A 27965-nucleotide genomic window follows, 5' to 3' on the forward strand; every position below is an offset into this window, starting at 1 on the left:
TGCCATTCGGGATCTTGCACTCTCCTCTGCTCAGCCGACAGCTCCATGTGCCCCCCCCCAAAAAAAATCATGGGGGTTCTGTGGCCACGGTCCCTGGCGTCGTAGCTGTCCTTCCTGAGTCCTCTGCTACTCCCGCCAAGGAAGGGTCTCGCATCCTCCCATGATTTCCTCCCATGTCCAAAACTCCTTAACCTCATGAACACGCTGCTTGGTCCTTGGTTGGCTGGATATTCTGTCACGTTCGTGATGAGACGGACCAAGGCGCAGCGTGTGTTGAGTTCCACATATTTATTACGGTGAAACTATAAACAAAAAACCAACAACGAAACCTGAAAGTAGTGGTGCCACATGCCCATACACAAAACAATAGATTAGAGGCAACGATTACCAGCTTACCACAGAAATATTGAACTAGAACACCCCCTAGTCACGCCCTGACCTACTACACCATAGAGAACCAAGGGCTCTCTATGGTCAGGGCATGACAACATTACTGTATTGTACATAGGCTGGTCATCTAGGTTTGTATCTGTAGACTTTCCATTACCATGAAGAAAAACAATGTTTAATACAGTAATTGAGTACATTGAGACATCCAGTGGTTTGTGATTTTTTTCACCTTTATTTAACCAGGTAGGCTAGTTGAGAACAAGTTCTCATTTACAACTGCGACCTGGCTAAGATAAAGCAAAGCAGTGCGACAAAAAACACAGAGTTACACATGGAATAAACAAGCGTACAGTCAATAACACAATAGAAAAAAAGAAAGTGTATATACAGTGTGTGCAAATGGTGTGAGGAGGTAAAGCAATAAATAGGCCATAGTAGCGAAGTAATTACAATATGATGTGGCTCAGTTATTCACCGACATTCACAAATTACATTATGCTGCAGAGACCTTTGATAATTCAATGTTAAGGGTTCATAAACATTTTTCTATGACTTAATTACATTTTCATGACTTATAGCTTACATGGAAAAAGTAACCATTATTGACACTGGAAGGCTGCTGTGCCTGATCCCATGTACAGTGCATTTGGAAAGTATTCAAACCCCGAGACTTTTTCCACATTTTGTTACGTTACAGCCTTATTCCAAAAAAAAAAAAATTGAGGAAAAAAACTATCTACACACAATACCCCATAATGACAAAGCAAAAACAAGTTTAACATTTTTTGCAAATGTTGTAAAATTACAAAACTTAAATAACATTTACATAAGTATTCAGACCCTTTACTCAATACTTTGTTGAAGCAACTTTGGCAGCGATTACAGCCTCGATTACAGCCACGCTACAAGCTTGGCACACCTGTATTTGGGGAGTTTTTCCCATTCTTCCCTGCAGACCCTCTCGAGCTCTGTCAGGTTGGATGGGGAGCGTTGCTGCACAGCTATTTTCAGTTCTCTCCAGAGATGTTCAAATGGGTTCAAGTCGTGTTGGCTGACAGGACGCGATCCGGTAGGAAGTTGAGCGGAAGTGGGCGCTGCTACGTTGTGCAAAAGGTCTGAATACTAAACGGTGTGGATCATTCACACAAAGAGAAGTGACTATATATGTTATGCCAGACTGTATATACAGAGGTCTCTGAGTCAGGGACCGGCAGTTGCTCCATGGACCACCTCTGCTTGTTACTTTGTAGTTAAGTCTGTACTGAACTCACAAGCTCCGGTATCTGAGATATCACTGAACCAATAACACAACGTTCAACCCAACGCACGATGATGTATACAGGTAAGATGGGCTAGCGTTAGCTAGCTAACGTTACATTTGCAGATATTACACGTTTTCTCATTTTGACAGAAAGTGGCTTCATTTCAAGCTAGTGTACTGTTAGCTAGCTGGCTCCCTAGCTGACGTTATTATTTGTTTCCCAGAGCCGTGTGCTGTTCTAGTTCGAGCCTAATGTTAGCTCGCTAACATTGAACATGGTTGGTTAACTCCCATCGCTATGGCATTGTTGATTGTTGTTTAACTAGCTAACGTTCGCTGGCTGGCTCGTTAGCTAACGTGATGTGTGTGAACTTACACTTTGTTTACCTAGCTTGCAAGCTATATGTCTTATGCTAAGTGTACTGTTAGCTAGCTAGCTAACGTTAGCTGACGTTATTATCTGTTTCCCAGAGCCGTGTGCTATTCTAGTTAGAGCCTAATGTTAGCTCGCTAACATTGAAAATGGTTAGTTAGTTCCCAGCACTGTGGCATTGTTGCCACTGTTTATTGTTTAACTAGCTAACTTTGGCTGGCTGGCTCGTTAACTAACGTGACATGTATAGCACATGTTGAATATGGCCGGTGTCAGTAAACGTCTGCCAAAAAAGTGTAATGAAATTGTTGCCAGCAGAGCTGGTGAGGGTGTGAATTATGCTGAATGCTGTAGACAAAGAGCTCTTCACTAGATAGCAAAATATTCAAAGGTGATTTTCTCAAAAATGAGTTTACAAGTTCAGCAAATTTCAAAGCAGAATTACTTTCCCATTGTTCCTCAAATGCAGTGTATGGGATACCATTTTGTAGCTCAGAGTCTCTACTTTTATATAATGTAAAAAACACTATTTCAAATTTTGCTACATAAGACCAAAACTTGTGACTCACCACCTGGATATCAAAACTGTCTAAACTGTTTTTCTTTGTCATTATGGGGTATTGTGTGTAGATTGAGGAAACATATATTTTTATTTAATACATTTTTTCATAAGCTGTAACCTAACAAAATGTGGACAAAGTCAAGAGGTCTGAATACTTTCCGAATGTAATGTAGGCCTACCATCTACTGCTGCCGTGCTCTTGAAGGCACTTAACTTAGAACTGTCAACCCGCCATGCCATCTGGAAAGCTCCTGGGTGTGCAGGCTTTGCTTTTGATCCAGCCCTGAAAAGCTCAAGTCTATAAGGTCCTGTTGATCAGCTGATGTTTAGGCTACAATATGGTTAGACCAGGGCTTGAGAATATGAATATGTTCTTTAAGTTAAGATAGGAGACAGAGCCAATCATGTAGGAACCAATCCAATGAATCATGTTTATGTATGTTTTTATGTAGCCGTACGCAAGGAACGCCCTTTTAGAGCTTACTTCAGACCAGTACTTTATGCATCTAAGTTTGACTGTGACCTTGTCATAGAAATATTCAGGCAATAATATTTCTCAGATGCCAGAACTTGTGAATTCAAATAAACTTTATTACAAAGTAACAACCCGAGCAGTTCCATGGAACAACTGATCTTTTCAGTCTCAGCACTCTCCTTTTATACAGTTTTACCCTCACATAACATATATAATAATTTACATAAAGTGGAGTGACTTATACCCTTTAGCCTTGGCCACCCTTGTCTTTTTGCCTTGCACTCATTTTAGCTTAGTTTCCATTCTCTTATTGGAATAGATTATATTGGTGGCGTGCACTCCTAATGCAGGTGCATGTCTAATTGTGCCTATAACTGATTAACTAATGTGCCTGTCCAATGACCTTCACAAGACCAGGCATGACCCAGAATGGCTAGGCCTGTGTTGATCCAGCTTTGCACAATCATATGGATTCTGCTTTCATTCTGCTTACACATGTCTAATGGTTAACCCAATATTGATTCTGCTTACTACTAAGAAACTAAGAAAACAGTATAGATACTGGAAAATACCCACAACCTCTGTTGTGGATATTCATACTGAGAGAGATTTCTTCAAACAATCATTTAATATCGATTAATTTTTGCTATCATGGAGCCGTCGACACCACACTCGTGAGTGTGTTGCCGAGAGGTTAACCTTTACAGACAACGCAGAGTTCTTATATAGCTGACACTAAAAATGCTTAGACGTGACTGGTTCCACCCCTCCAATGCTGATCAAGGGACCACAAGCCATCCTGTGGTCATCTGCACCTGGTGCTGTTTCCCAGATGCAAGAATGATTAGACACAGTAAGGGTTTTGTTCTATTCCTCCAGGCTATCTGTTACAACCACCACATCTTGTTTCTGGAATGTGGTCTTTAGGTTTTATCACCAGGTCAACTCTCAGTTCAAGCCCCAGAGGGCCAACTTAACCCACAGACACAGATGAGAGAGTACTCATCAAACCTTATTTGACAAAAAACAATATTTTGTAATTATCTTGTAATTTTGCTCTTTTACACCTCTCCAGATTGTTGACAATAAAGAGTGATTCATTTAAAATTGACTGAGTTTGATTTTATTTTATTTAACCAGGTAGGCCAGTTGAGAACAAGTTCTCATTTACTACTGCGATCTGGCCAAGATAAAGCAAGGCAGTGCGACACAAGCAACAACACAGAGTTACACATGGAATAAACAAATGTACAGTCAAAAACACAATAGGGAAAAAAAGTGTCCCTTGTGTTGAATTTCCACGACAGGAGATCTATGTACAGCAAGTTTGGCCAATTAGGCTATTCTTATAATATTTTTTTACCTTGTCGCAATTACATGGCTACTGTTTAAAACCTCTTAGAGATCGGGCTACTTTTTTCAACATTCTGTTAAAAATCGCGCAACATTTCAACGTCCTGCTACTCATGCCAGGAATATAGTATATGCATATGATTAGTATGTGTGCATAGAAAACGCTGAAGTTTCTAGAACTGGTTCAATGGTGTCTGTGACTATAACAGAACGAGTTCCGTAGTCAAAATCGCCAGAAAACCTGGTCACTAAATCAACGAAGAAAAAAATCAATCCGCCAGCCCATGTATTGTCTATTGGAAGGAAAAATAATTAAGAGTGAGATTACAGTTCCTACAGCTTCCACACGATGTCGCCAGTGTTGTGATTTCGATTCAACTAAATCGTTGGTCATCTGAGTAATAGCCACATCCGGTTGTCAAGTCCACAGCTGTAAACAATGGAACTGGAAAAGTTGACTACGTTTCCCAAACTTGTGCCTATTGAATACAGATTGCTCCGTGATCAATTTGATCGTTTATTAACGTTTAGTAATACCTAAAGTTGGATTACAGAAGTAGTTTGAAGTGTTTTGTCAAAGTTTATAGGCAACTTTTTGTAATTTAAAAAAATAACGTCGCGTTTAAAAAAATGTGTTTTTTTACTGGATCTGACGGTGTTCATAAATTGACATTTTGGGTACACAAGGACCGATTTAATCGAAAAAAAAAACGCAATTGTGATGTTTATGGGACATATAGGAGTGCCAACAAAGAATCTCGTCAAAGGTAATGAATGTTTTATATTTTATTTCTGCGTTTTGTGTAGCGCCGGCTACGCTAATTCCTTTGTTTACGTCCCCTTCTGGTATTTCGGCGTGTTGCCTGCTATCAGATAATAGCTACTCATGCTTTCGCCGAAAAGCATTTTACAAATCTGACTCGTTGGCTAGATTCACAACGAGTGTAGGTTGAATTGAGTACCCTGTATGTGAATTTTAATGAACGTTTGAGTTTTAACGAGTGCTATTAGCATTTGGCGTAGTGCATTTGCATTTATTGTTGGAAGGGGGTGCGGTTGCGTCCCGGGTGGGCCAGAGAGGTTAATAGAGGAATCCCAGCTTTCCAACGGTGTAGATTTATTTAGGCTCTACAGTGCCGGTGGAAAAGCAACAACGACATTAATGCTTAGCTAACTTGCGAGAACTGCTAAAAGGTTTGGATTGGCTATCTAGTTAGTCTGTCATTATTTTATACCTGCTGAAATGCTGCACTCTCCTCAGGCAACCGCCCACTGGCACCCACGCAGCACGTACTGAAGGGTCGTTCCGATAATGGCTGATATGTAGCTTTTTAAGTGATTGATTTAAAAGCGTGCCTTCATGAATTCCATTGACAAAAATATTACTTTTCATGACCTACAACCCCTAATTTTACGGTTTGTAACAGCTCATCATAGGCGTTGGCTGATGGATTTTCATTATGTGCAATCTGGAACAGCCTACTATCACTCACAGATTCAGACTAGCGGCAAATAAACCTGAAAAGTGGAATTGGGAAATTGATGTCCACTCTCCATTGCTATTCAATGCAGATTCCATCTTCATTCAGCTTTGATAAACCTGTTTTGTCTGTGTGAATCTAGGCCAGCCAAAGGCTACGTTTGTTTTTATAGAGGAACAAATAAATATGCAATCCCCCCCAAAAAGTTGCCGTGTCGGTATGGCGCTCTGGCTGAAGTCAAGCACTGCTCAGCACTGCAAATTACTCGGATAAGTTAATACGTTTTCAAATTATACGTTTCATTTGCAAAGTATTTCAAGAAACTGGAAAATATATCGAGCAAGTATTTTTATATTCCACAAGTATTAGCCATTTTGTATAGATAATTATCAGACTCAAGTAACAAATGCTGGTAAACACTCAAATACAAATAGATTCAGGTAACATTTTTCCCACAAAAGTAGGGCACTAGGGCCTTTACTAGCCCTGTGTTAGCGGACATGTATCAATCTTTTTCAGCATTAATGACAGATTTCTTGTTATCTAGGCGCAAACCAAAATGAAGCATGCAGACGCCTCAACTCCACCGTAGTTCTTTGGAAAAAACTTATGGGGAAATGAAGCACAAAGGCTTCATAAATGATACAGTCCATGTTGACTGACATAATCTCTTATAAAAAAAATGTTCAAGCTCTCCCAAGCCTGTGTTAACCTTCAGACCATATTTTTGGCGTTTATCCCAATGCCCTGTTCATTTTCCTAGTGATTGGACGATTGATTCCGGAGCGCCGACGCAGTTTTCAAAGCACTACTGTTCCGACACAATGTACCGATGCTCGTTTCAAAGTAACATTGTCACGTGATCAATGACATCCGGAGCGTGGTTTTTCAAACTGTGGCAAGATCCCACTGATTTCGCTGTGGTTTAGTGCTTTCTTCGATTCAAAGTGGCTTTCAAACACCAATCCTCTAATGGACACTGTACAATGTAGCTAGGATTTATTTTCATGCTTATTTTTATTTATTTCACCTTTATTTAACCAGGTAGGCTAGTTGAGAACAAGTTCTCATTTACAACTGCGACCTGGCCAAGATAAAGCATAGCAGTGTGAACAGACAACAACACAGAGTTACACATGGAGTAAACAATTAACAAGTCAATAACACAGTAGAAAAAAAAGTCTATATACATTGTGTGCAAAAGGCATGAGGAGGTAGGTGAATAATTACAATTTTGCAGATTAACACTGGAGTGATAAATGATCAGATGGTCATGTGCAGGTAGAGATACTGGTGTGCAAAAGAGCAGAAAAGTAAATGAATATAAACAGTATGGGGATGAGGTAGGTAAATTGGGTGGGCTACTTATGGACTATGTACAGCTGCAGCGATCGGTTAGCTGCTCAGATAGCAGATGTGTAAAGTTGGTGAGGGAGATAAAAGTCTCCAACTTCAGCGATTTTTGCAATTCGTTTCAGTCACCGGCAGCAGAGAACTGGAAGGAAAGGCGGCCAAATGAGGTGTTGGCTTTAGGGATGATCAGTGAGACACCTGCTGGAGCGCATGCTACGGGTGGGTGTTGCCATCGTGACCAGTGAACTGAGATAAGGTGGAGCTTTACCTAGCATGGACTTGTAGATGACCTGGAGCCAGTGGGTCTGACGACGAATATGTAGCGAGGGCCAGCCGACTAGAGCATACAGGTCGCAGTGGTGGGTGGTATAAGGTGCTTTAGTAACAAAACGGATGGCACTGCGATAAACTGCATCCAGTTTGCTGAGTAGAGTATTGGGAGGCTATTTTGTAGATGACATCGTCGAGGATCGGTAGGATAGTCAGTTTTACTAGGGTAAGTTTGGCGGCGTGAGTGAAGGAGGCTTTGTTGCGAAATAGAAAGCCGACTCTAGATTTGATTTTAGATTGGAGATGTTTGATATGAGTCTGGAAGGAGAGTTTACAGTCTAGCCAGACAACTAGGTACATATAGATGTCCACGTTCTAGGTCGGAACCATCCAGGGTGGTGATGCTAGTTGGGCGGGTGCAGGCAGCGAACGGTTGGTTTTACTAGTGTTTAAGAGCAGTTGGAGGCCACGGAAGGAGTGTTGTATGGCATTGAAGCTCGTTTGGGGGTTAGATAGCACAGTGTCCAAGGAAGGGCCAGAAGTATACAGAATGGTGTCATCTGCGTAGAGGAGGAATCGCCCGCAGCAAGAGCAACATCATTGATATATATACAGAGAAAAGAGTCGGCCTGAGAATTGAACCCTTTGGTACCCCCATAGAGCCTGCCAGAGGACCGGACAACATGCCCTCCGATTTGACACACTGAACTCTGTCTGCAAAGTAGTTGGTGAACCAGGCAAGGCAGTCATTAGAGAAACCAAGGCTATTGAGTCTGCCAATAAGAATAAGGTGATTGACAGAGTCGAAAGCTTTGGCCAGGTCGATGAAGACGGCTGCACAGTACTGTCTTTTATCGATGGCGGGTACGATATCGTTTAGTACCTTGAGCGTGGCTGAGGTGCACCCGTGACCAGCTCGGAAACCAGGTTGCACAGCGGAGAAGGTACGGTGGGATTCGAGATGGTCAGTGACCTGTTTGTTGACTTGGCTTTCAAAGACCTTAGATAGGCAGGGCAGGATGGATATAGGTCTGTAACAGTTTGGGTCCAGGGTGTCTCCCCCTTTGAAGAGGGGGATGACTGCGGCAGCTTTCCAATCCTTGGGGATCTCAGACGATATGAGAGGTTGAACAGGGTGGTAATAGGGGTTGCGACAATGGCGGCAGATAGTTTCAGAAACAGAGGGTCCAGATTGTCAAGTCCAGCTGATTTGTACGGGTCCAGGTTTTGCAGCTCTTTCAGAACAGTTTTGCAGCTCTTTCAGGCTGGGCTGGCTTCAAGCTAAGTGGATGGAAACGCTAGCCAGGAGTAGTCATTTGGGGTTACGGTTAGCTAGTTGTGAAGATCCAGATGAAAATGTTCCGTTTGCGGTGGGAATCCGGGGATAAAATAATTAGGTCCGTTATGCTCTGGTTAGAATCGCGTTGTTCGAACTGGAGAGAGCTTTCCGAGCTGAAGGTTAGCTAATGACCGCAAGCAATGGTTTGCTGACTGATAGCTGGTAGTTAGCTGGCTAGCTTCAGTTGAGGGGTTCCAGATCCGAAGTAAATATAAATACTTTAGAAAATAAAAAAAAGCAGATCTACGCTACATTGGGTGAGGCGGGTTGCAGGAGAGTATTTAGATGTTGAGGTTTAGTAAAATATTTTAAAAGATATGCGAAAAAAAATGTGTAAAAAAAACAATATATACAAGGGACAGGACAAGACGTCTGACTGTTACCCCATCTTGGATGGCATGTAGCGTCACCTGAATGATAGCTCAGCAGGTGGTCAGGAGCTGTGTTCAAATATCCATAATAACATACTGTATACTACATAATGAGTATATACCACATACTATTAGTTCATTTTAGTATACTTTAAACAAACGGTATCGTTTCAGTTAAGCGTACTAGCGCTTCGTCTGTCTACAGGAAGTTGCTGCTGTTGCTATGCAACCTCTTGCTAGCTTGTTAGCATAACAAATGACTAACTAGACATTTTTACAATTTCGGGTGTGTTCGAATCTGAAGTGCCAGAGAGTGCTCAGTGTGCTCTGGGCATTCATAAATTCAGAGTTTTGTCAGATTGTCCGTTTGTAGGGTTGATCCGAGCGTTCTGACCTTAGCTTGAGTGCTTGACTGCCATTGTGACTGGCTAATGTTGGCTAGATACTTCCAGACACAAATGTGAGAACACCTCACTCTGACCATTTTACTCACCCTAGCAGAGCTGGTTAGGCTGTTTTCATGCTATCCAGAGCGTTGGTGACTGTAATTGTGTTGCTGGCAATGATTTAACCTCTCTGGAACCGTTCGGGACGTGAGCGTCCCACCTTTCAACAGCCAGTGACACTGCAGGGCGCCAAATTCAAAACAACAGAAATCCCATAATTAAAATTCCTCAAACATACACCATTTTAAAGATAACATTTTCGATAATCCAACCACAGTGTCCGATTTCAAAAACGCTTTTCGGCGAAAACAGAACATATCATTGTTAGGTCAGCAACTAGTCACAGAAAGCATTCAGCCATTTTCCAACCAAAGAGTGGAGTCACAAAAAGCAGAAATATAGATAAAATTAATCACGAACCTTCATCAGATGACAGTCATAGGACATCATGTTACACAATTGTTACTGTAATTCCATTATTCCAATACGTTTTCATTAATTGAAATCACTTAATCTATTTTATGAGAATTTGTAAGATTCTTGTTAAAATCGACGGAGACCAGTCTTATCAATAATAGATAATAGTATTTATTCCCGGAGCGCGCTGCCATGTAACCACGAACAACAGTTTGTATACAAAATATGACGTCATTGGTGAATGAATCTCGACCGAGACAAAGCAATTTTAAAAGTTAATTGAAAGTTCATTCTGACCCACTAGCACACACACAGGACACACAACATAACTGAATTAACTCTTGACCCCTCACCATTATCGATCACCACTTAGCTGCCAGTTCTAGTTAACAAAAAAACCTAGGAATGCACTCACTGCCTTATCTAAAACACCCCAGAACTAAGTTTTGTCGGTTCAACCATAGGTTAATGACCCTATCTGCTTACTTAACCCACACCCCATTCCTTCCCAGGCTAGTTGGAATGGTGTTCATTATGTTTAATTACTCCTTGTCCATGCCACATAATCCCTTCTTATGAACTCATATTGTTAATCAGATATAATAAAGCAGAGTATAAGTTTACTTAGTTACAGTTCTATTTAAAATGAGGATATTGTTTAGTCATTTATTCATTAAATTCCTAACAACAATACATGTATGTTTTGTTTTGTTCGGTAAAGTTCATATTTATATCCAAAAATCTGGGTTTACATTGGAGCGTTACGTTCAGTAGTTCCAAAACACCCGGTGATTTTTGCAGAGAGCCACATCAATTATAGAAATGCTCATAATAAATGTTGATGAAAATACAAGAACTATGCACTGAATTATAGATACACTTCTCCTTAATGCAACCGCTGTGTCAGATTTCAAAAAAACTTTACCGAAAAAACATAATCTGAGTACGGCGCTCAGACAACAAAATCAAACCAAACAGATTTCCGCCATGTTGGAGTCGAGATGTCAGAATAACATGATAAATATTCACTTACCTTTGATCTTCATCAGAATGCACTCCCAGGAATCCCAGGTGCACAATAAATGCTTGTTCTGTTCGATAATGTCCATCATTTATGTTAAAATAGCTCCTTTTATTGGCGCGTTCAAAACACAATCTAAACTCACCAAGCGCGTTCACTAGTTTCAGACAAGTAAAAAAAAGTTCCGTTACAGTCTGTAGCAACATGTCAAACGATGTTTAGAATCAATCTTTAGGGTGTTTTTAACACAAATCTTCATTAATGTTCCAACCGGATAATTCCTTTGTCTGTACAAATGAAGCGGAACGTAGCTACCTTTCATGTGAGCGCGCCAGACCAAGGCTGTGGCACTCTGCCAGACCACTCACTCATAGAGCCCTTATGAGCCCCTCCTTTAGAGTAGAATCCTCAAAACCGGTGCTAAAAACTGTTGACATCTAGTGGAAGCCTTGGGAAGTGAAACATAACTAATATCACATGGTATCTTCAATAGGAGCTGAGTTAAACTACAAACCTCAGATTTCCCACTTCCTGGTTGGATTTTTGTCAGGATTTGGCCAGGGTTGTTCCGGGTTTTGGTCAGTAGATGCCCCCATTGTGCTTTTTGTCCTTATGTTTTTCCCTTGATCCCCATTAATTATTTGCACCTGTGCCTCGTTTCCTCTAATTGTATTTAAACCCTTAGTTTCCCTCAGTTCTGTGCTCTGTGTTTGTATGTTAGCACCCTGCCCTAGTGTTCTGTGTACTCTTGTCGATTCCGGGTGACGCTCTTGTGGTATTCTGTTTTTTGTTTTTGTTTATTTTTTGTGAGTTTCTTTTGAGGCCTTTTTGTGCTTTTCCTACCACCTTTTGGATTTGCCATTTTTTGTATTTAAGGATTTTTCTTTATTAAATACACCGTCTTAAGTACTGCTGTGTCTGCCTCATCTTCTGGGTTCTGCTGACTATTCGTGGCTCAGTTGGTTAAGTGACTGTTTCTCACTCCGGAGACCCAGGTTCGAAACCGGGTCCTGACAGATTTTTCCTCAGGATTTTGCATTACATATGAGTTCTGTTATACTCAGTCATCATTCAAACAGTTTTAGAAACTTCAGTGTTTTCTATCCAAATGTTCTAATTATATGCGTATTCTAGCTTTTACGGGTGAGTAGTAGGCAGCTTAATTTGGGCACGTTTTTCATCCAAGCTACCCAATACTGCCCCCTACCCCAACAAAGTTAATCATGCCTTTTTTGTGTGTGAAGTTTCCTGACACCTGCCATATTCAACGGATGTTGAGCGTTTGTAAATTCATCAGTTTGTCTGCGTTTTTGTTACGAGAATTTTATCAATGTTCATAAACCGAACCTCAATTAAACTGCTCAGTCTGCAACCCAGAATTGATAGGATTCTAGTTGAATGAAACAGGCAGTCCCAGCCTACAATAGCCAGAATGTTTATTTACAAGAGCTCTAAAAATCATACAATGCACATAGCCTTTTATACCTCACATTTGGTCATAAAAATGCCCCTCCTCCTCTAACACTGCCAATGCTGTTTACAAGTTTTCTCCAACATATACATTGCTTATCATATCCTACAACATAATCTACTGCAAGCCTAACGGTTTCCCCCCTCCCTGGGTGGGACCTCCTTCCCTGTTATCAGTTTCACAGCGGTCACAAGTTGTCTTCACAGTTCCTTCTCTTGCTAACAGTTCCTCTTTTTCTATGCACATACATTCAAGAATTCTAGTCTTATGATTCAAACACATTTCACTCTGTTATACAGTGACAGATTGGAATACTGTTGGTTAATTCTAGCCTTAATATTACTTTAACTGTATAAATCATTTAGTCATTATTTTACCATTACCTTAAACATTCTATAACAGTTCTGGTGCACTCCGGTGAGAGTGCTCTGAAATCTGAGTAGATAGCTAGAATTAACAATGTCAATTGAGACCGTTGGGAAGTTAGTTAGTATACTGCCTGGCAAGTTCAATGTATTAGTAGCCAACTAGCCTTAGGTAACTAGCTAACATACTGGTACATACTGCTGTAATGCTATGTGGTTCATAAGGATGGTGTAGCTAACAAATTGTCAGCCAACAACAAAGTGTAACTTAACTTATTTGAAAAGTAATTTACTTTATTACATTGCTCAACATTTTAACATTTGTCATATTTAGTTAAAGCAATGAATTTGTATCCTCTCGTCGAAATCGGATGCATGTTTTCTGCCGTTGTCTTCAAATCTGAAAACGCAAAGCCACGGCCATTTTCTGAATTGCGTTATGGGCCCTAAAAGCACGGAAATAGTGTCCACTGCTTGTATACTTTGTATTTCGACACATTTAGTACGACACCCGGGAACTTTTGGCATACTAACTATGACCAATAAGCATACTACATACTCAATTTACATTTCAAATAGTGAGGTTAGTTTGAGTATATGAATACAGCTAGGTACTCTGGGACCAGAACTAGGGAACGGGGTCGAATCCTGGCGACGGCATATTATTTTGAAAATGGTTTTGTTAAACGACACTTTCTGCGCATTGTTGTTCAAACAATTTTATTTTGTCAAGTACATGTTTCTGACTTAAGCATCCTAAATAATGCCATAAATTCACAGTGGAAGGTGTGAACTTGTATGGTAACTGATAGTAGGCTACTAAGTAAGACCTGCGACTAGCTGCCGTGCCATGAAGATTTGATGAATATTGTGTCACAAAAACTTCTATATGAACATCACACTGCTTTTCATTGCTGACCAGCACATGTCACAAATGTGCATTGTGTTAAAAGCTCAGAGTAATAAACTGTTTTTTTGGCACAATTTAGTAAAAGACCCAAAGGCTTCAGAAAGCCTCATTTTCCCATCACCATGTCTGAATGAACCAGAACTAATTTCTGTGTTTTAGGACTACAAGCTGGAGAGCTCTGAAGCAGGCAAGTTTAGATGTTTACAGATGCGTGTAGGCCACAAGATGTGACTGACTTTTTTTTTAAAATTTTTATATATATATATTTTATATCTGAATTAGGCCCACAGAATTATACCTACAGAGGAGCGTCTTCTGTGGAGGAACTTTAGTTGGCTTAACGCTGGACTAGAGCTAGCTAGTTAACAAGCTTGTGTGTGCAGAGCAGTACCAGAATGAACCTTTTTTGTTGTTGTTAATACATCTGTGAATTGATAACTATAATATCCTGAACTAGCATAGAAAAAGTTAATCCATTCATAAATAATTTAAACTATCTTCTGAATCACGGTTGTAACTTCAGTACTGTTGCTTACGCTTCGGGGGGGGACTTAATTAAAAAATATATATAATAAAATATATTTGCAGGCTAACAAAATATAATTCCTAATGTGATTAGTAACCTAGGCATATGACAAGATTTGGTAACAGAAGTCACTGCAGCCTAAAGTAAATATATATGAATTTTCCAAAATGGTATAATTAATCCTGTCTATACATTAAATAATAGAAAATACTTCACCAGAGAATATTACTTAGCCACAGAGGATCATTAGCTTCTGTTAAAAAAAAGATGTGCGGTGGATTGTTTCAAATTACAAGTGTGTAGGCCTATATGCCTAGTTGGGAAGCTGGCAATCTGGGCAGCGCTCGTGGCCGAGATGCGGTTATCAGTGAAAAGCAATACAGCTAAAATATGTGTACCGATAATGTCTTGAGTATAAGATATTGGCACATCTCTCCAGAATGTGCTCAGCTCTGAGCTGTCTCCTGCTAAATCTAGCACATTCATTGTGTTAATTGTTTGCCCTTTTGATTTGTAATTATTTCTTTTTTGTCATCAATGTGTTTTGAGCGCTCCATGTGAGCAAGGAGCGTGTGTCTGGTTTCTCTGTCAACATTAAGGAGTCAGAGCTACAAGTAGGCTAACTGGCCTGCTGTTAGGTTCTGAACAAAACGAGTAAACTCAAACGGATGACTAGAAGAAGCTCAAACCATGTTTATTCACCCACTGGGTCATACAGCTGCAAAGACAACATACAGTTGAAGTCAGAAGTTTACATACACCTTAGCCAAATGCATTTAAACTCAGTTTTCACAGTTCCTGACATTTAATCCTAGTAAAAATTCCCTGTCTTAGGTCTTTTAGGATCACCACTTTATTTTAAGAATGTGAAATGTCAGAATAATAGTAGAGAGAATGATTTACCCCACTGGTAAAACATATCAGCTAGTGTTGTGGAAAATTGACTCAGAGATATTACACCTTTACTGGAACTTGTCAATTCAATTTAGACTTTATTACAAAGTAGCAAAGTCGTGCAATTCCATGGAACAAACGTCTTTCTCAGCACAGACCTTTCCCTTTATAGCATTACATCCTTACATAACACGTGTACTCCCCATATGCAAATGAAACGACTCCCCTTGTCCTTTCACCACCATTATCTTTCAGTCCCAGTTCTTGCTTGTTCACGCCCACATCTGCTTTGAATTAAATTATAATGGTGGCAGGGCCCTTTATAAAATAATACCTTTATAGTATACATATGTTTCACGTATTGGTCATTTTGTTACCATCCTGTTTCCATGTTCTCCTGACATTAGTATGTCCAGATGTAACAAATGGAGTTATGGGCATTAGCTAATTAGCTCAGAAACAGCAAATACACTAGGTGACATAAGTTCTACATCTAGCCAATGTAATTATTGGCATGATCTTTTCTCAGAAATAGCACATGCAATTAGTGGCATCGAATTATCTCCCACACTAGCCTATCTTTCATAAGACTATGCTTCCAGAGAATATGATGAGGGCTTTGTAGTACCAGATTGCTGTACTTTAAATCTAGATTTTTTTGGGGGGGGGATACAGGCTATGTTGGTTACTGTGTGTGTGTTGCGCTAATCCCCTGTTTATCATGTGTTTTTTCACTTCAGAAATTGTTTCATTCTGAAATACCACAAGGCAGTAGGCGAAACTGAGACCAGGAGAATGCAGACCTATACCTGGACCCAAAGTGGACTGGATCGATCCGTCGCTGGACAATCCTCAAGTCCCCAAGTTACCAGTGGTCAGATGAGTGAGATTCCTAGCAGCTATTCTCGTCAATATGGGCCAGTCAGACCAGCTGTCCTGTATGTAGAAGGTGGTCAATGCCTACCACACAGCGGACAAGTAACCAGTGGAGGTTACTGGAGTGGACCGACCCTGAATCAACAGGCTTCAATGGTTAACATAAACTCATCTCAGCATTCACCCACCAGAGAGCAAGTTCTGATGGGTACTAGTCCCCTTTTGACATCACTCTGGACTAACAATGCAGCGACTGCTCAATCAACTGGTGTTACATCACAAAGTGGAAACCATCACACCTTGCCCGGAAGGGTTAACAGTGTAGCTCATCCCACTTTCCAGCAGGGACAGGGGTTTTTGGGTGTTAAAAATAACAATCCACAGAGGCTCGTTAAGGATGGTCAGGGTGCAACCATTCACTGCCCCCCTCATATTAATGCACCACTGAATACAAATGTTATGTATCATCTAAGCCCAGTGAGTGGCAGTCAGCAGCTTGTACTTGGCAGACAAGATGGGGCCTCCAGTGGTACCTCTGCTTCTCTTGCAATGGGTAGGATCCCCAACCATGTAAATCATGTAGTGAGTGGGCAGGATTCAAGAAGGATAGCAGTTCAAGCTCCTCATCAGGGAAACCCACAAACACCAAACTCTTTGCAAAGTGCACAGGAAACAACATACAACCAACTGTTGTATTTACTTCAAAATCAGAACAATGACAGCAGGACTGAGATGAACAGGGTTCAACATGGAGCACCTGTCCACACTGGCTCATCAAACCACAGTCAGATGTATCCCTCTCAACTTCTCACTGGCATCAACAACCAGGTCAATGTACCAAATGCTACAGTGGGAATGCCAATGCATAACATTAGCCAGAATCCTCAGTACAATGTACAAAGTACAAAGTATAACCCCTCTTTTAATAATTCTCCAAGACATGTCCCCATCTGCCCTAAAAGCCTTACCATCCCACCACAACAGAACAGACTCCCATCTTATTGTGCAAATCATAACAGTCAGTTAGGGCCCATTGGAAATAATGCACACCATGCCTCTCATCCTAGGCTCCATATCCAAGGCACAGGCCCTATCCTACATTACAAGCCAGACTGCACCAATGTTCTGGTATCCAACACTGGACCATCTCCATCTGTGCCAAACTATAGTATACAGTCCTCAGTCCAGCACAACCGTGAAACCGCGCCTCCACCATACCCAGTCCAGCAGATGCGTAAGTCCGCGCCTCCACCATACCCAGGCCAGCACTCCCATGGACCCGTCCTGAACAAGACAGAACATGTGGTTGGGGCAGGAGCACATTTTCTGCAACACTTGCCTAACCAAGGCGCAGCCCCTACCCTACATTACAAGCCAAAAAACAATTATGTTCAGTTATCCAACACTGGACCGTCTTCATCTGTGACCAACCATGGTATGCTGTCTTCAGACCAGCGAAACTGTGAGTCTGTGACTCCGTCACACCCCATAAGACAGGGCTATTACATAACAGTAACAGAGGACGTAAGTGAAAATGGATTTAGAACAGAAAATTGTGTTTTCATAGGAGATAAACCTAATGAAAGTGCTCTGGTCTCGCAAAGATCATCTGCAAGTAATTCCCCCTCTGTTCTTACGGCACAGAAGGCCATTGCAGTTGTACAACCACTATTGCAGTGTATGCAGACAAACACACCTCTAAATGTGGCTGATAAAATCTCCTTGACCACCCAAGCTATGTCTTTCTTAACAGGTGTCGGAAATGTGAGCAACCCTGGCGAACAGTCTTGTGTCCAAAGTCCATCACAAGGCCAAACAACCCTTGCGCTATCTGCTTCTTTGACAAATGAATCAGAACAAGAAGTCCCCAGGATCAGACTAGAATCGGGGGCTGATAAAACATTGACTCGGGTTTCAGAAACTTCTGATGTTGAAATGGCCAAGACATATTCATGTTTTAAGTCTCAACGGTCATTATCAAACGGGTTACGTGCAGAGAAATTTGATTCTCAACCATTATCTAATGTGGAATGTCAAGCCACTCTGAGAAAAGAGTTAGCTGACACAGAAATGACCACTCATGTGAATGTTAACCAATTGAGTGAGGAAACAAATGAAAAAGTTGATTCCGATGAGGACATTTTTGATTTGTCCTCCATTCCTGTAATCAAATGGACCCTTGGTAAATTGAAGGAGTTGGTAGATACTGTGCAACATCAAAAATGCACTGCCACACCAGTTGAAAGCAAAATACTAAGCCTCTATTGGGATGGAGATGGGCCAAAGCTTATGCATGCTGCAAGATCTGGTATGTTACAAAATATAATGCAAGAGGTTAGATCTGTTTGTGGCGACGATGACGACATGTCATCACAGTCTGTCATATTTTCACAAGCCAGGCACAAAAACTGGGGTCAAGTTGAGGAGAAATGTGCTATTCTTAAACATAATTCTGTTCACCCCGAGTTCCCGGCACAAGAGTCATCATGGTTGAACACAAATAAGCAGCTTGATGACATAGACAAGGAGTTTGGATTCCCATGGTCACTAAGATATGACCAAAAGACTCTTCAAAGAGGAGATGAACAACCAAAACTGATTTGTACCGAAAATGAAAAATCTACAGCCTCTGCCAATGACATGCAGACTGAGGTCACTCAGGCGAAGAGACCAACACCCTCTGATTCTGGTGCTAAAGAAATTCAAGGGTTAGGTTTGGCACACAGTTCCACCCAGACCCTCTCACTGGTTAAGAGAGAAAAAGCAGGTATCATTTTTAGTGACCCATTTTCCTCCCTGGAGATCAACGTGCTGACACCAGAAGAGGCTTTGCAGTTTTTCAGTGGGCAGCTACTACAAGATGAAGTGAATGAAGACCTGTTGGAATTGCCAATGGAAATGGATGCGGAGCTGATTGAGTTGAAAGATTACTCAGTGGAGGATAAATCATCTGAGAGGGTAGATGTGAAGTTGACTCATTTAAAACTCAAAAACAAAGGGGATGTCCAATCAGAAGATTACTGTTGCCTCTCTCGTTGGATGGCAGTGTTCAGTGGGTCCACCAATTCTTCGTCCTGCAAATGCCAATACAAGACGAAATTGGGTTCAGCAAAGGCCACTGTGAATGCCACGGCATTGGTTGAGGTAACATTGTCTGTTGAACCCAGCACAACAAAAGCAGAACAAAGGGAATGCGTGCATTTGTGTAAATCAAATGGCACAGCAGAAGAAAAGAGTGAAGAGAATCCTGTAAAAAATGTGAATCCTCAATCTTGGAAATCTACAGGCATTGAAGAATGCCAAACAATTGTCTTGTCTGATATACAATCTGAGACTGCTCGCATAGACACAAATGGGGTGAAGAGCTTGCCTTTGTCAAAAGCCCCAGCACTGCAACTCCCCATCAACCACACAAACATTGTTGAAATTGAAGAGGTTTTCTCGCGTTATGAAGACTTAATCAAAGTAGCCACCTCAATGTCGGAGCTAGTTTGGGACGATGTACAGCCAAAGCAGAAACTACCAGGTCCGTTCCAGAAACATGTGGAATGTGTACAAGAACTTGGTGTCATTTTGGAAGAAGGAAACCCTAGAGGTAGTGAAGTCGTTCCTACAGTTCCCATTCCTACTTCTAATCTGCAACCTGAAGCAACAGACAAAATCGGTTTCCTTACATCACTTTCCTTGGCACAAAGATGTCACAAACATCTCTCTCCTAAAACAAATTGTAGCTACAAGGTTAAACAAAAAGGGGTTGGACTCAAGAGAAGATGTGTTGAAAGTCCTCATTCAAATTTGCCTGTCCCAAGAAAGCAAAGGAAAATGAGGGACGGATTAGGTCCCTCCTTTCACCTTGTTCCTGAGGTCAAGTTGACTGATGATGATGAAGATTTTGAGCCCCCCAATACAACTACTTCTAAATCTTTGGAAGAAGAGAAACATTCAAAAGGTAGCAATCTACAGAAGCCAACAGAACATGGAATTGGGAACAACATTTGGAGGGTTGGCACAGTAAGTCTAGCCTTGTTTGGTTCCGCGCTCCAACGCAAGGACCATAATGCTTCTCGAGCCAGACCTTATGCAGACAATGCTCCAGCACCTCCTGTAACCCTCAGTGTGAATGTCAACTCCTGGACAACGGAGCCCTCCGAGACCAGTCCTCCAGTGGAAAGCCCAATCAAACAATGGATCTTAAACGAGTGGAATAATAGTTTTATCCCGACAAAGACAAAGTCCAGGGGCAAAGTGCCAAGACTACAAAACAGAAGAGGCGTTGCTCCAAAAATTATTTGTGCTGAAATGGCTAAAAAGATTGTTGCCCTCACCAACACAGATAGAGGTGCATTATCCTCTGAAAGGCGAGCCAAACCAGGAAGAACTGTAAAGGCCAAGCAGACTTTGCAGCGCATTGAAAGAGAAAGGATCGGCCTGAAACTCAGACTGAAGAAATCTAGGATTGAGGCAGTGCCATCCGGTATCCCTGATATAGTGGAAAAGGGTAAATATGAGATCGGAAACCCTGCTTCTTTGCCTCATGAGGAGAACAGTCTTATGTTTAGTGTGCTGCCGGAGTCGTTCAACTTCAAAGAAATCATGGACCCTCCGACACAGACAGGTTCAATGAATGGTATGTAATACCAACACAGATATGCTTGCTCCTACTCCAGTTAATGTTACCTGTAATTAGACATTTATTCCTGCTCTTTTCACATTGAAACACCTTTTCCATCAGACATGGCTGGTCCGGTTGCTGCGAAGGCTGAGAGTCCTAAGGCAATAGTCCAAAAATCCAAAGGTAATAAAGCATGCTGTCTATTCAACCATGTGTTGAAAATGTACTGTACAGTGGGGCAAAAAAAGTATTTAGTCAGCCACCAATTGTGCAAGTTCTCCCACTTAAAAAGATGAGAGGCCTGTAATTTTCATCATAGGAACACTTCAACTATGACAGACAAATGAGGGGGAAAAAATCCAGAAAATCACATTGTAGGATTTTAACTTCTTGAAACTCCCCACCCCGGATCCGGGATCGTGACTAAAGCCTCAGGCTCATTAGCATAACGCAACGTTAACGATTTCTGAAAATCGCAAATAAAATGAAAATATTGCGCCTACTCTCAAGCTTAGCCTTTTCTTAACAACACTGTCATCTCAGATTTTCAAAATATGCTTTTGAACCATCGCTATTCACTAATTTGTGTAAGAGTATGCTAAGCTAGCTTAGCATTTTGAGTAGCATTTAGCACGCAACATTTTCACAAAAACCAGATAACCAAATAAATAAAATAATTTACCTTTGAAGAGCTTCGGATGTTTTCAATGAGGAGACTCTGTTACATAGCAAATGTGCAGTTTTTCAAAAAAATATTATTTTTGTAGGACAAATCGCTCCATTTTGTTCACGTTTGGCTATGAAAAAAACCTGTATACAGTTATAGCCTGAAGCTCATTAGCATAATGTAACGTTAACGATTTCTGAAAATCGCAAATAAAATGAAAATAATGTGCCTACTCTCAAGCTTAGCCTTTTCTTAACAACACTGTCATCTCAGATTTTCAAAATATGCTTTTGAACCATAGCAATTCACTAATTTGTGTAAGAGTATGCTAAGCTAGCTTAGCATTTTGAGTAGCATTTAGCACGCAACATTTTCACAAAAACCAGATAACCAAATAAATAAAATCATTTACCTTTGAAGAGCTTCGGATGTTTTCAATGAGGAGACTCTGTTACATACCAAATGTGCAGTTTTTCCTGAAAGCGTCTTTGTGTAGGAGAAATCGCTCCGTTTTGTACATCACATTTGGCTACCGAAACGAACCGAAAATTCAGTCACCTACAACGTCAAACTTTTTCCGAATTAACTCCATAATATCGACCGAAACATGGCAAACGTTGTTTGGAATCAATCCTCAAGGTGTTTTTTCACATATCTCTTCATTGATATATCGTTCGTGGAAGCCTGCATTCTTCTCTGAATTCTGTGGAAAAATACTTGCAGCTGACTTTTGTGCACCAATTTCGGCGCAGGACACCGGGTGGACACCTGGTAAATGTGGTCTCTTATGGTCAATCTTCCAATGATATGCCTACAAATACGTCACAATGCTGCAGACACCTTGGGGAAACGACAGAAAGGGCTGACTCACTCCTCTCGCATTCACAGCCATATAAGGAGACAATGGAAAACTGAGCCTCAAAAATCCTGCTCATTTCCTGGATGCCGTTTCATTTTGGTTTTACCTGTAGCTCACGTTCTAGGGCACGCACAGAAAATATCTTTGCAGTTCTGGAAACGTCAGAGTGTTTTCTTTCCAAAGCTACCAATTATATGCATAGTCGAACATCTTTTTGTGACAAAATATTGCGCTTAAAACGGGCACGTCTTTTTATCCAAAAATGATATAGCGCCCCCAGAGTTTCAACAGGTTAAATGAATTTATTTGCAAATTATGGTGGAAAATTAGTATTTGGTCACCTACAAACAAGCAAGATTTCTGGCTCTCACAGACCTGTAACTTCTTCTTTAAGAGGCTCCTCTGTCCACTCATTACCTGTATTAATGGCACCTGTTTGAACTTGTTATCAGTATAAAAGACACCTGTCCACAACCTCAAACAGTCACACTCCAAACTCCACTATGGCCAAGACCAAAGAACTGTCAAAGGACAGCAGAAACAAAATTGTGGACCTGCACCTGGCTGGGAAGACTGAATCTGCAATAGGTAAGCAGCTTGGTTTGAAGAAATCAACTGTGGGAGCAATTTATTAGGAAATGGAAGACATACAAGACCATTGATAATCTCCCTTGATCTGGGGCTCCACGCAAGATCTCACCCCGTGCGGTCAAAATGATCACAAGAACGGTGAGAAAAAATCCCAGAACCACATGGGGTGACCTAGTGAATGACCTGCAGAGAGCTGGGACCAAGGTAACAAAGCCTACCATCATTAACACACTACGCCGCCAGGGACTCAATTCCTGCAGTGCCCCCTGCTTAAGCCAGTACATGTCCAGGCCCGTCTGAAGTTTGCTAGAGAGCATTTGGATGATCCAGAAGAAGATTGGGAGAATGTCATATGGTCAGATGAAACCAAAATGTAACTTTTTGGTAAAAACTCAATTTGTCGTGTTTGGAGGACAAAGAATGCTGAGTTGCATCCAAAGAACACCATACCTACTGTGAAGCATGGGGGTGGAAACATCATGCTTTGGGGCTGTTTTTCTGCAAAGGGACCAGGACGACTGATCCGTGTAAAGGAAAGAATGAATGGGGCCATGTATCGAGAGATTTTGAGTGAAAACCTCCTTCCATCAGCAAGGGCATTGAAGATGAAACGTGGCTGAGTCTAAGTGTACCTATGACGAAAATTACAGGCCTCATCTTTTTAAGTGGGAGAACTTGCACAATTGGTGGCTGACTAAATACTTTTTTGCCCCACTGTATGTATTGTGGTCGCTGCCAACATTGCATTTTCCATAGCTTTGTAAGGAAAGCATTTCTTGTATCTATTCAGTTTGTTCCCTATCTCCTTTTATTCCTTTCTGTCAAATATGAGGATGTAGGTTTTTGTTTTATTTTTTGTAACATTTATTGTAACGAATGAATTATTACTCCATTTAGGTGTATGGTCTGTTGGCATTCAGAAGAGATATTGTCCTCTCACCTCTTTGACCACTAAAGTTCCCAAGTCTTCCTCCACCACCTTCCAGAAGTTTCAGAAGAAATTCAAGCAGAAGAAGTAGGCCTGGCAGCTGACCCACGACAAATTGTATTGCTTCCAGTTATGGACTGGGGGAGTGGAGTGAGGACTGTCGGATGACAATCTGATTCTTGTAACTTGTTTCCCATGGAAATAAATGTACAATTTTTGTTTTTAATGACAAATGTTCATAACCAATGTATATTCTTTGGGAATGCAGAAATTGACCTCATTGTGGTAAGGTTGGGCAGCTCATAATACAGTTATTATTTACTGTAGTTAGCGTTTACATTCTTAAGTGACTGAGAATTTATCTGACAGTGTCCTCTCTACCTCAGGCCTGACAGGTGTTAGTTACATTGTTCTTGGCTCCGTTATTTACTTAACAAATAAGGAACACTCAATGTGCACTTATAAATCAGAACAATTTGAATCAAAATACAGCTGTAGACAGAAGTCAAACATCACACATACAACTGATGTCTCTCCTGAGTTCTGCCAAATAGGAAAAGTCCAAGTTGCTTTTAATATACTTGCAGTCAACCCCTAGTGATGTAAATGCCTATGTTCTTCTCATGAGACAAAACCTATGCATACACAGCTATTCAAACAATAGTTCCAGTGTTATCAAAGGGCTCAGCAGTAAATGTCCACTCCCCAAGTTGATTTATGGTGGTATGTCTGACTCGTCTCTTATCTCTTTCACTCCCCTGCAGGGTTCTGTGTCTATGAATCTCTTATCTTTGAGGCATTTTCTCACAGACACCTTGTTTAGACTGCAATAACTCACATCTCTCAGACCGTTTCTTATAAGAAGCAGAGACTAGAAAATAACTGGAACAATATTACACCTTTTATAATGCATATATATTGTTAATCTGTAGTCTAGGACCCTATAAATGTAAGGGGGAGGGCTCTTATAACCCTTCCCCTTCTATTAATACAACATAAGCATAACCAATTATTATAATACATCAAACATTTGGTGCAGCCCCTATCATGACCCCAAGTTGACCCCATCACAGGCAACATTGCAAAACTCTAATTTAAAAACCCTAAACTAAAGTTTTGTGTGTCATTGGATGGCTGTTTTTTAATGTTTATTTTCTTGTCAGTGTTGTAGCTGACATTTTGGGGGGGTAAACAGTATTTTATGCAAACCTCATGTTTACTGTTTTGAATGCATCCCAGAATGTGAACTATGCAAAATTGATTGCGGTTTGTATGAATTTGTAAGATATCATTCTGCCCACCTCTACTGTTCCCTTTTATAAAAATGGTTAGCATTTTGCAATCTTATAACAAGTGGGTACCTTACCAATAATTATTTTTCTGGCGTTTAAATCGATTCCGTTTGTTGACACGGGATGAACAGTACTGTATGATTTAGAGATACTAAGCCAGCTGAAACAAGGTTGCTTTGCAGTATTCTGGATGCATATAGCAGGAAAACTGTATGTGTTTGTTCTACCTAGTGTTATTTCTTTATGTTGGTGTATGTTATTTGTTTCTAAATATTTTTGTACACTTAAAAATACAGTGACCTCTGAGACTATCACAGTGCAGGTGCATTTATACGGAGACTTGATTACACACAGGTGGATTGTATTTATCATCATTAGTCATTTAGGTCAACATTGGATCATTCAGAGATCCTCACTGAACTTCTGGAGAGAGTTTGCTGCACTGAAAGTAAAGGGGCTGAATAATTTTGCACGCCCAATTTTTCAGTTTTTGATTTGTTAAAAAAGTTTGAAATATCCAATAAATGTCGTTCCACTTCATGATTGTGTCCCACTTGTTGTTGATTCTTCACAAAAAAATACAGTTTTATATCTTTATGTTTGAAGCCTGAAATGTGGCAAAAGGTCGCAAAGTTCAAGGGGGCCGAATACTTTCGCAAGGCACTGTATATTGTCAGCAGCATCCTTCACTTGGCTCTTGTTGATTTTATAGTGGACTAAAGTAAGACAGGCAGGGTGCATTCTTATCAGAGGTCTCTGTTGGTTAGGTGTGAATGCTAACCCTTTTTATGGTTAAAAGAAGGCTATATAGACTATATAAAGTGTAGTACTGGGATGCAAACTCAAAATGTAATACATTTCTAATCTGCATTTCTAAATATCTGACATGGTACACGTGTGTATTATTGTTTTAAGCCCATAACCATGTGTGTGAGGTGTTTACTTTTGTTTCAAAGTTAATCATCTTTAAACACCAGTCTCAACATCAACAGTGAAAAGGCGACTCCAGGATGCTGGCCTTCTAGGCGGAGTTGCAAAGAAAAAGCCATATCTCAGACTGGCCAATAAAAATAAAATATTAAGATGGGCAAAAGAACACAGACACTGGACAGAGGAACTCTGCCTAGAAGGCCAGCATCCCGGAGTCGCCTCTTCACTGTTGATGTTGAGGCCGTTGTTTTGTGGGTACTATTTCATGAAGCTGCCAGTTGAGGAGTTGAGGCGTCTGTTTCTGAAACGAGATACACTAATGTACTTGTCCTCTTGCTCAGTTGTGCACGGGGGCCTCCCACTCCTCTTTCCATTCTGGTTATAGCCAGTTTGCGCTGTTCTTTGAAGGGAGTAGTAAACAGCGTTGTACAAGATCTTCAGTTGCTTGGAAATTTCTCGCATGGAATAGCCTTCATTTCTCAGAACAAGGATAGACTGACGAGTTTCAGAAGAAAGTTATTTGTTTCTGACCATTTTGAGCCTGTAATCGAACCCACAAATGCTGGTGTTCCAGATACTCAACTAGTCTAAAGATGGCCAGTTTTATTGCTTCTTTAAATCAGCACAGGTTTTCAGCTGTGCTGACATATTTGCAAAATGGGTTTTCTAATGATCAATTATCCTTTTAAAATGATAAACTTGGATTAGCTAACACAACGTGCCATTGGAACACAGGAGTGATGGTTGCTGACAATGGGCTTCTGTACTCCAATGTAAATATTCCATAAAAAATCAGCCGTTTCCAGCTACAATAGTCATTTACAACATTAACAATGTCTACACTGTATTTCTGATCAATTTTATGTTATGTTAATGGACAAAAAAGTGATTTTCTTTCAAAAACAAGGATGTTTCTAAGTGACCCCAAACTTTTGAACGGTAGTGTATATGGATAGAAACATTACCCCCAGGTTGAACTGGGGGAGGTCATCAATAATCTGGTAATGTGACATTTCCTGGCAATGATTGATTCCCAGTACAATTATAAAACACTTGTCACAAATTACTAAAGCCTGTTACTTATGTTCACAGCAGCTATTAGTACAAAAGCAAGCTCTACTGAATTTTTTTTATATAATCCATCATACCAGGAACTTGGAACGCTCCAAAAGTGGCAGTATCGTTAGATGCTGAAAAAAATATTTGGAGTAGAATGGGCATATGTGGAGGCTGTCTTAAAAAAAGTAGTTTGTCTGTTATTTTGTTGTTGGATGGAGCTATTGTATCATCATTTAAGTTATCAAGAGAGACAAGGATTCTGTCTGTCGTTATCTATTTGCTTTAGCCACAGAACACACAACGCCGCTGTTGTCACCGTTGCAGGAACAATCCATCACAGCTGCTTACTGCCAGAGGCCAACCAACAGGATACATCCAGAGAGACTGGACGCAAGCAAGAAGTGTGGGAGCTAGTGTAACATATTATTGATCAGCTGGGCAGATGCTATACTAAGTAGCAAGGACATAAGCGCGAAGGCCAATACCCAAGAGTACATTAAGCTGAACATAAGTGCAAAGGCCAAAGCCAGAAGCACTTAGAACACCAGGACAAATCAATATTAGAAGGACACACCAAGGAGAGTGCTTGCCAACGGACCAACAGATGGGACATAAGCATGATAGATATATATATATATATATTTTAGGACATGAAAGGGTTCTGCCACCATTATAAACTAACCAAAAGCAGAGATGGGCGTGAACAAGCAAGAAACTTTACCTAAAAGATAATGGTGGCAGAAGGACTGAGGGAAGGAACTTAATTTGCATGTGGGATAGACTGATGTGCTGTATGTGTATAAAAGCAGGGCCAGTGCTCAAGGAAAATGGATGTTCCGCAGACCAGCACAGCCTATGATACCCTTGAATTCA

General features: G+C 40.7%; 1 protein-coding gene across 2 annotated transcripts; it reads left to right on the top strand.

The window, feature by feature from the left end:
- The first annotated feature begins 1404 nt into the window (after window positions 1-1404).
- On the top strand, window positions 1405-25643 carry LOC135509548 (uncharacterized). Of its 2 annotated transcripts, XM_064930292.1 has the most exons (5): window positions 1405-1732; window positions 16019-17616; window positions 17908-20781; window positions 20887-20949; window positions 23781-25643. In XM_064930292.1, the coding sequence occupies exons 2-5, from the start codon at window positions 16074-16076 to the stop codon at window positions 23900-23902; spliced, it is 4602 nt and encodes a 1533-aa protein (XP_064786364.1). In that variant the 5' UTR covers window positions 1405-1732; window positions 16019-16073; the 3' UTR covers window positions 23903-25643. The 2 variants fall into 2 exon arrangements, with proteins under 2 accessions (XP_064786364.1, XP_064786363.1); XM_064930291.1 differs by having other exon boundaries at window positions 16019-20781.
- Window positions 25644-27965: the final 2322 nt, after the last annotated feature.

This window comes from Oncorhynchus masou, chromosome 22 (genome assembly GCF_036934945.1).
Source record: "Oncorhynchus masou masou isolate Uvic2021 chromosome 22, UVic_Omas_1.1, whole genome shotgun sequence".
In the NCBI taxonomy this organism is placed as follows: domain Eukaryota; kingdom Metazoa; phylum Chordata; class Actinopteri; order Salmoniformes; family Salmonidae; genus Oncorhynchus; species Oncorhynchus masou.

Coding starts and splice junctions, on each gene's coding strand:
- LOC135509548 (XM_064930291.1), top strand. CDS start 16,074: ATGCAGACCTATACCTGGACCCAAAGTGGACTGGATCGATCCGTCGCT. Junction 20,782..20,886: donor ACAGACAGGTTCAATGAATG/GTATGTAATACC, acceptor CTTTTCCATCAG/ACATGGCTGGTCCGGTTGCT. Junction 20,950..23,780: donor AATAGTCCAAAAATCCAAAG/GTAATAAAGCAT, acceptor TACTCCATTTAG/GTGTATGGTCTGTTGGCATT.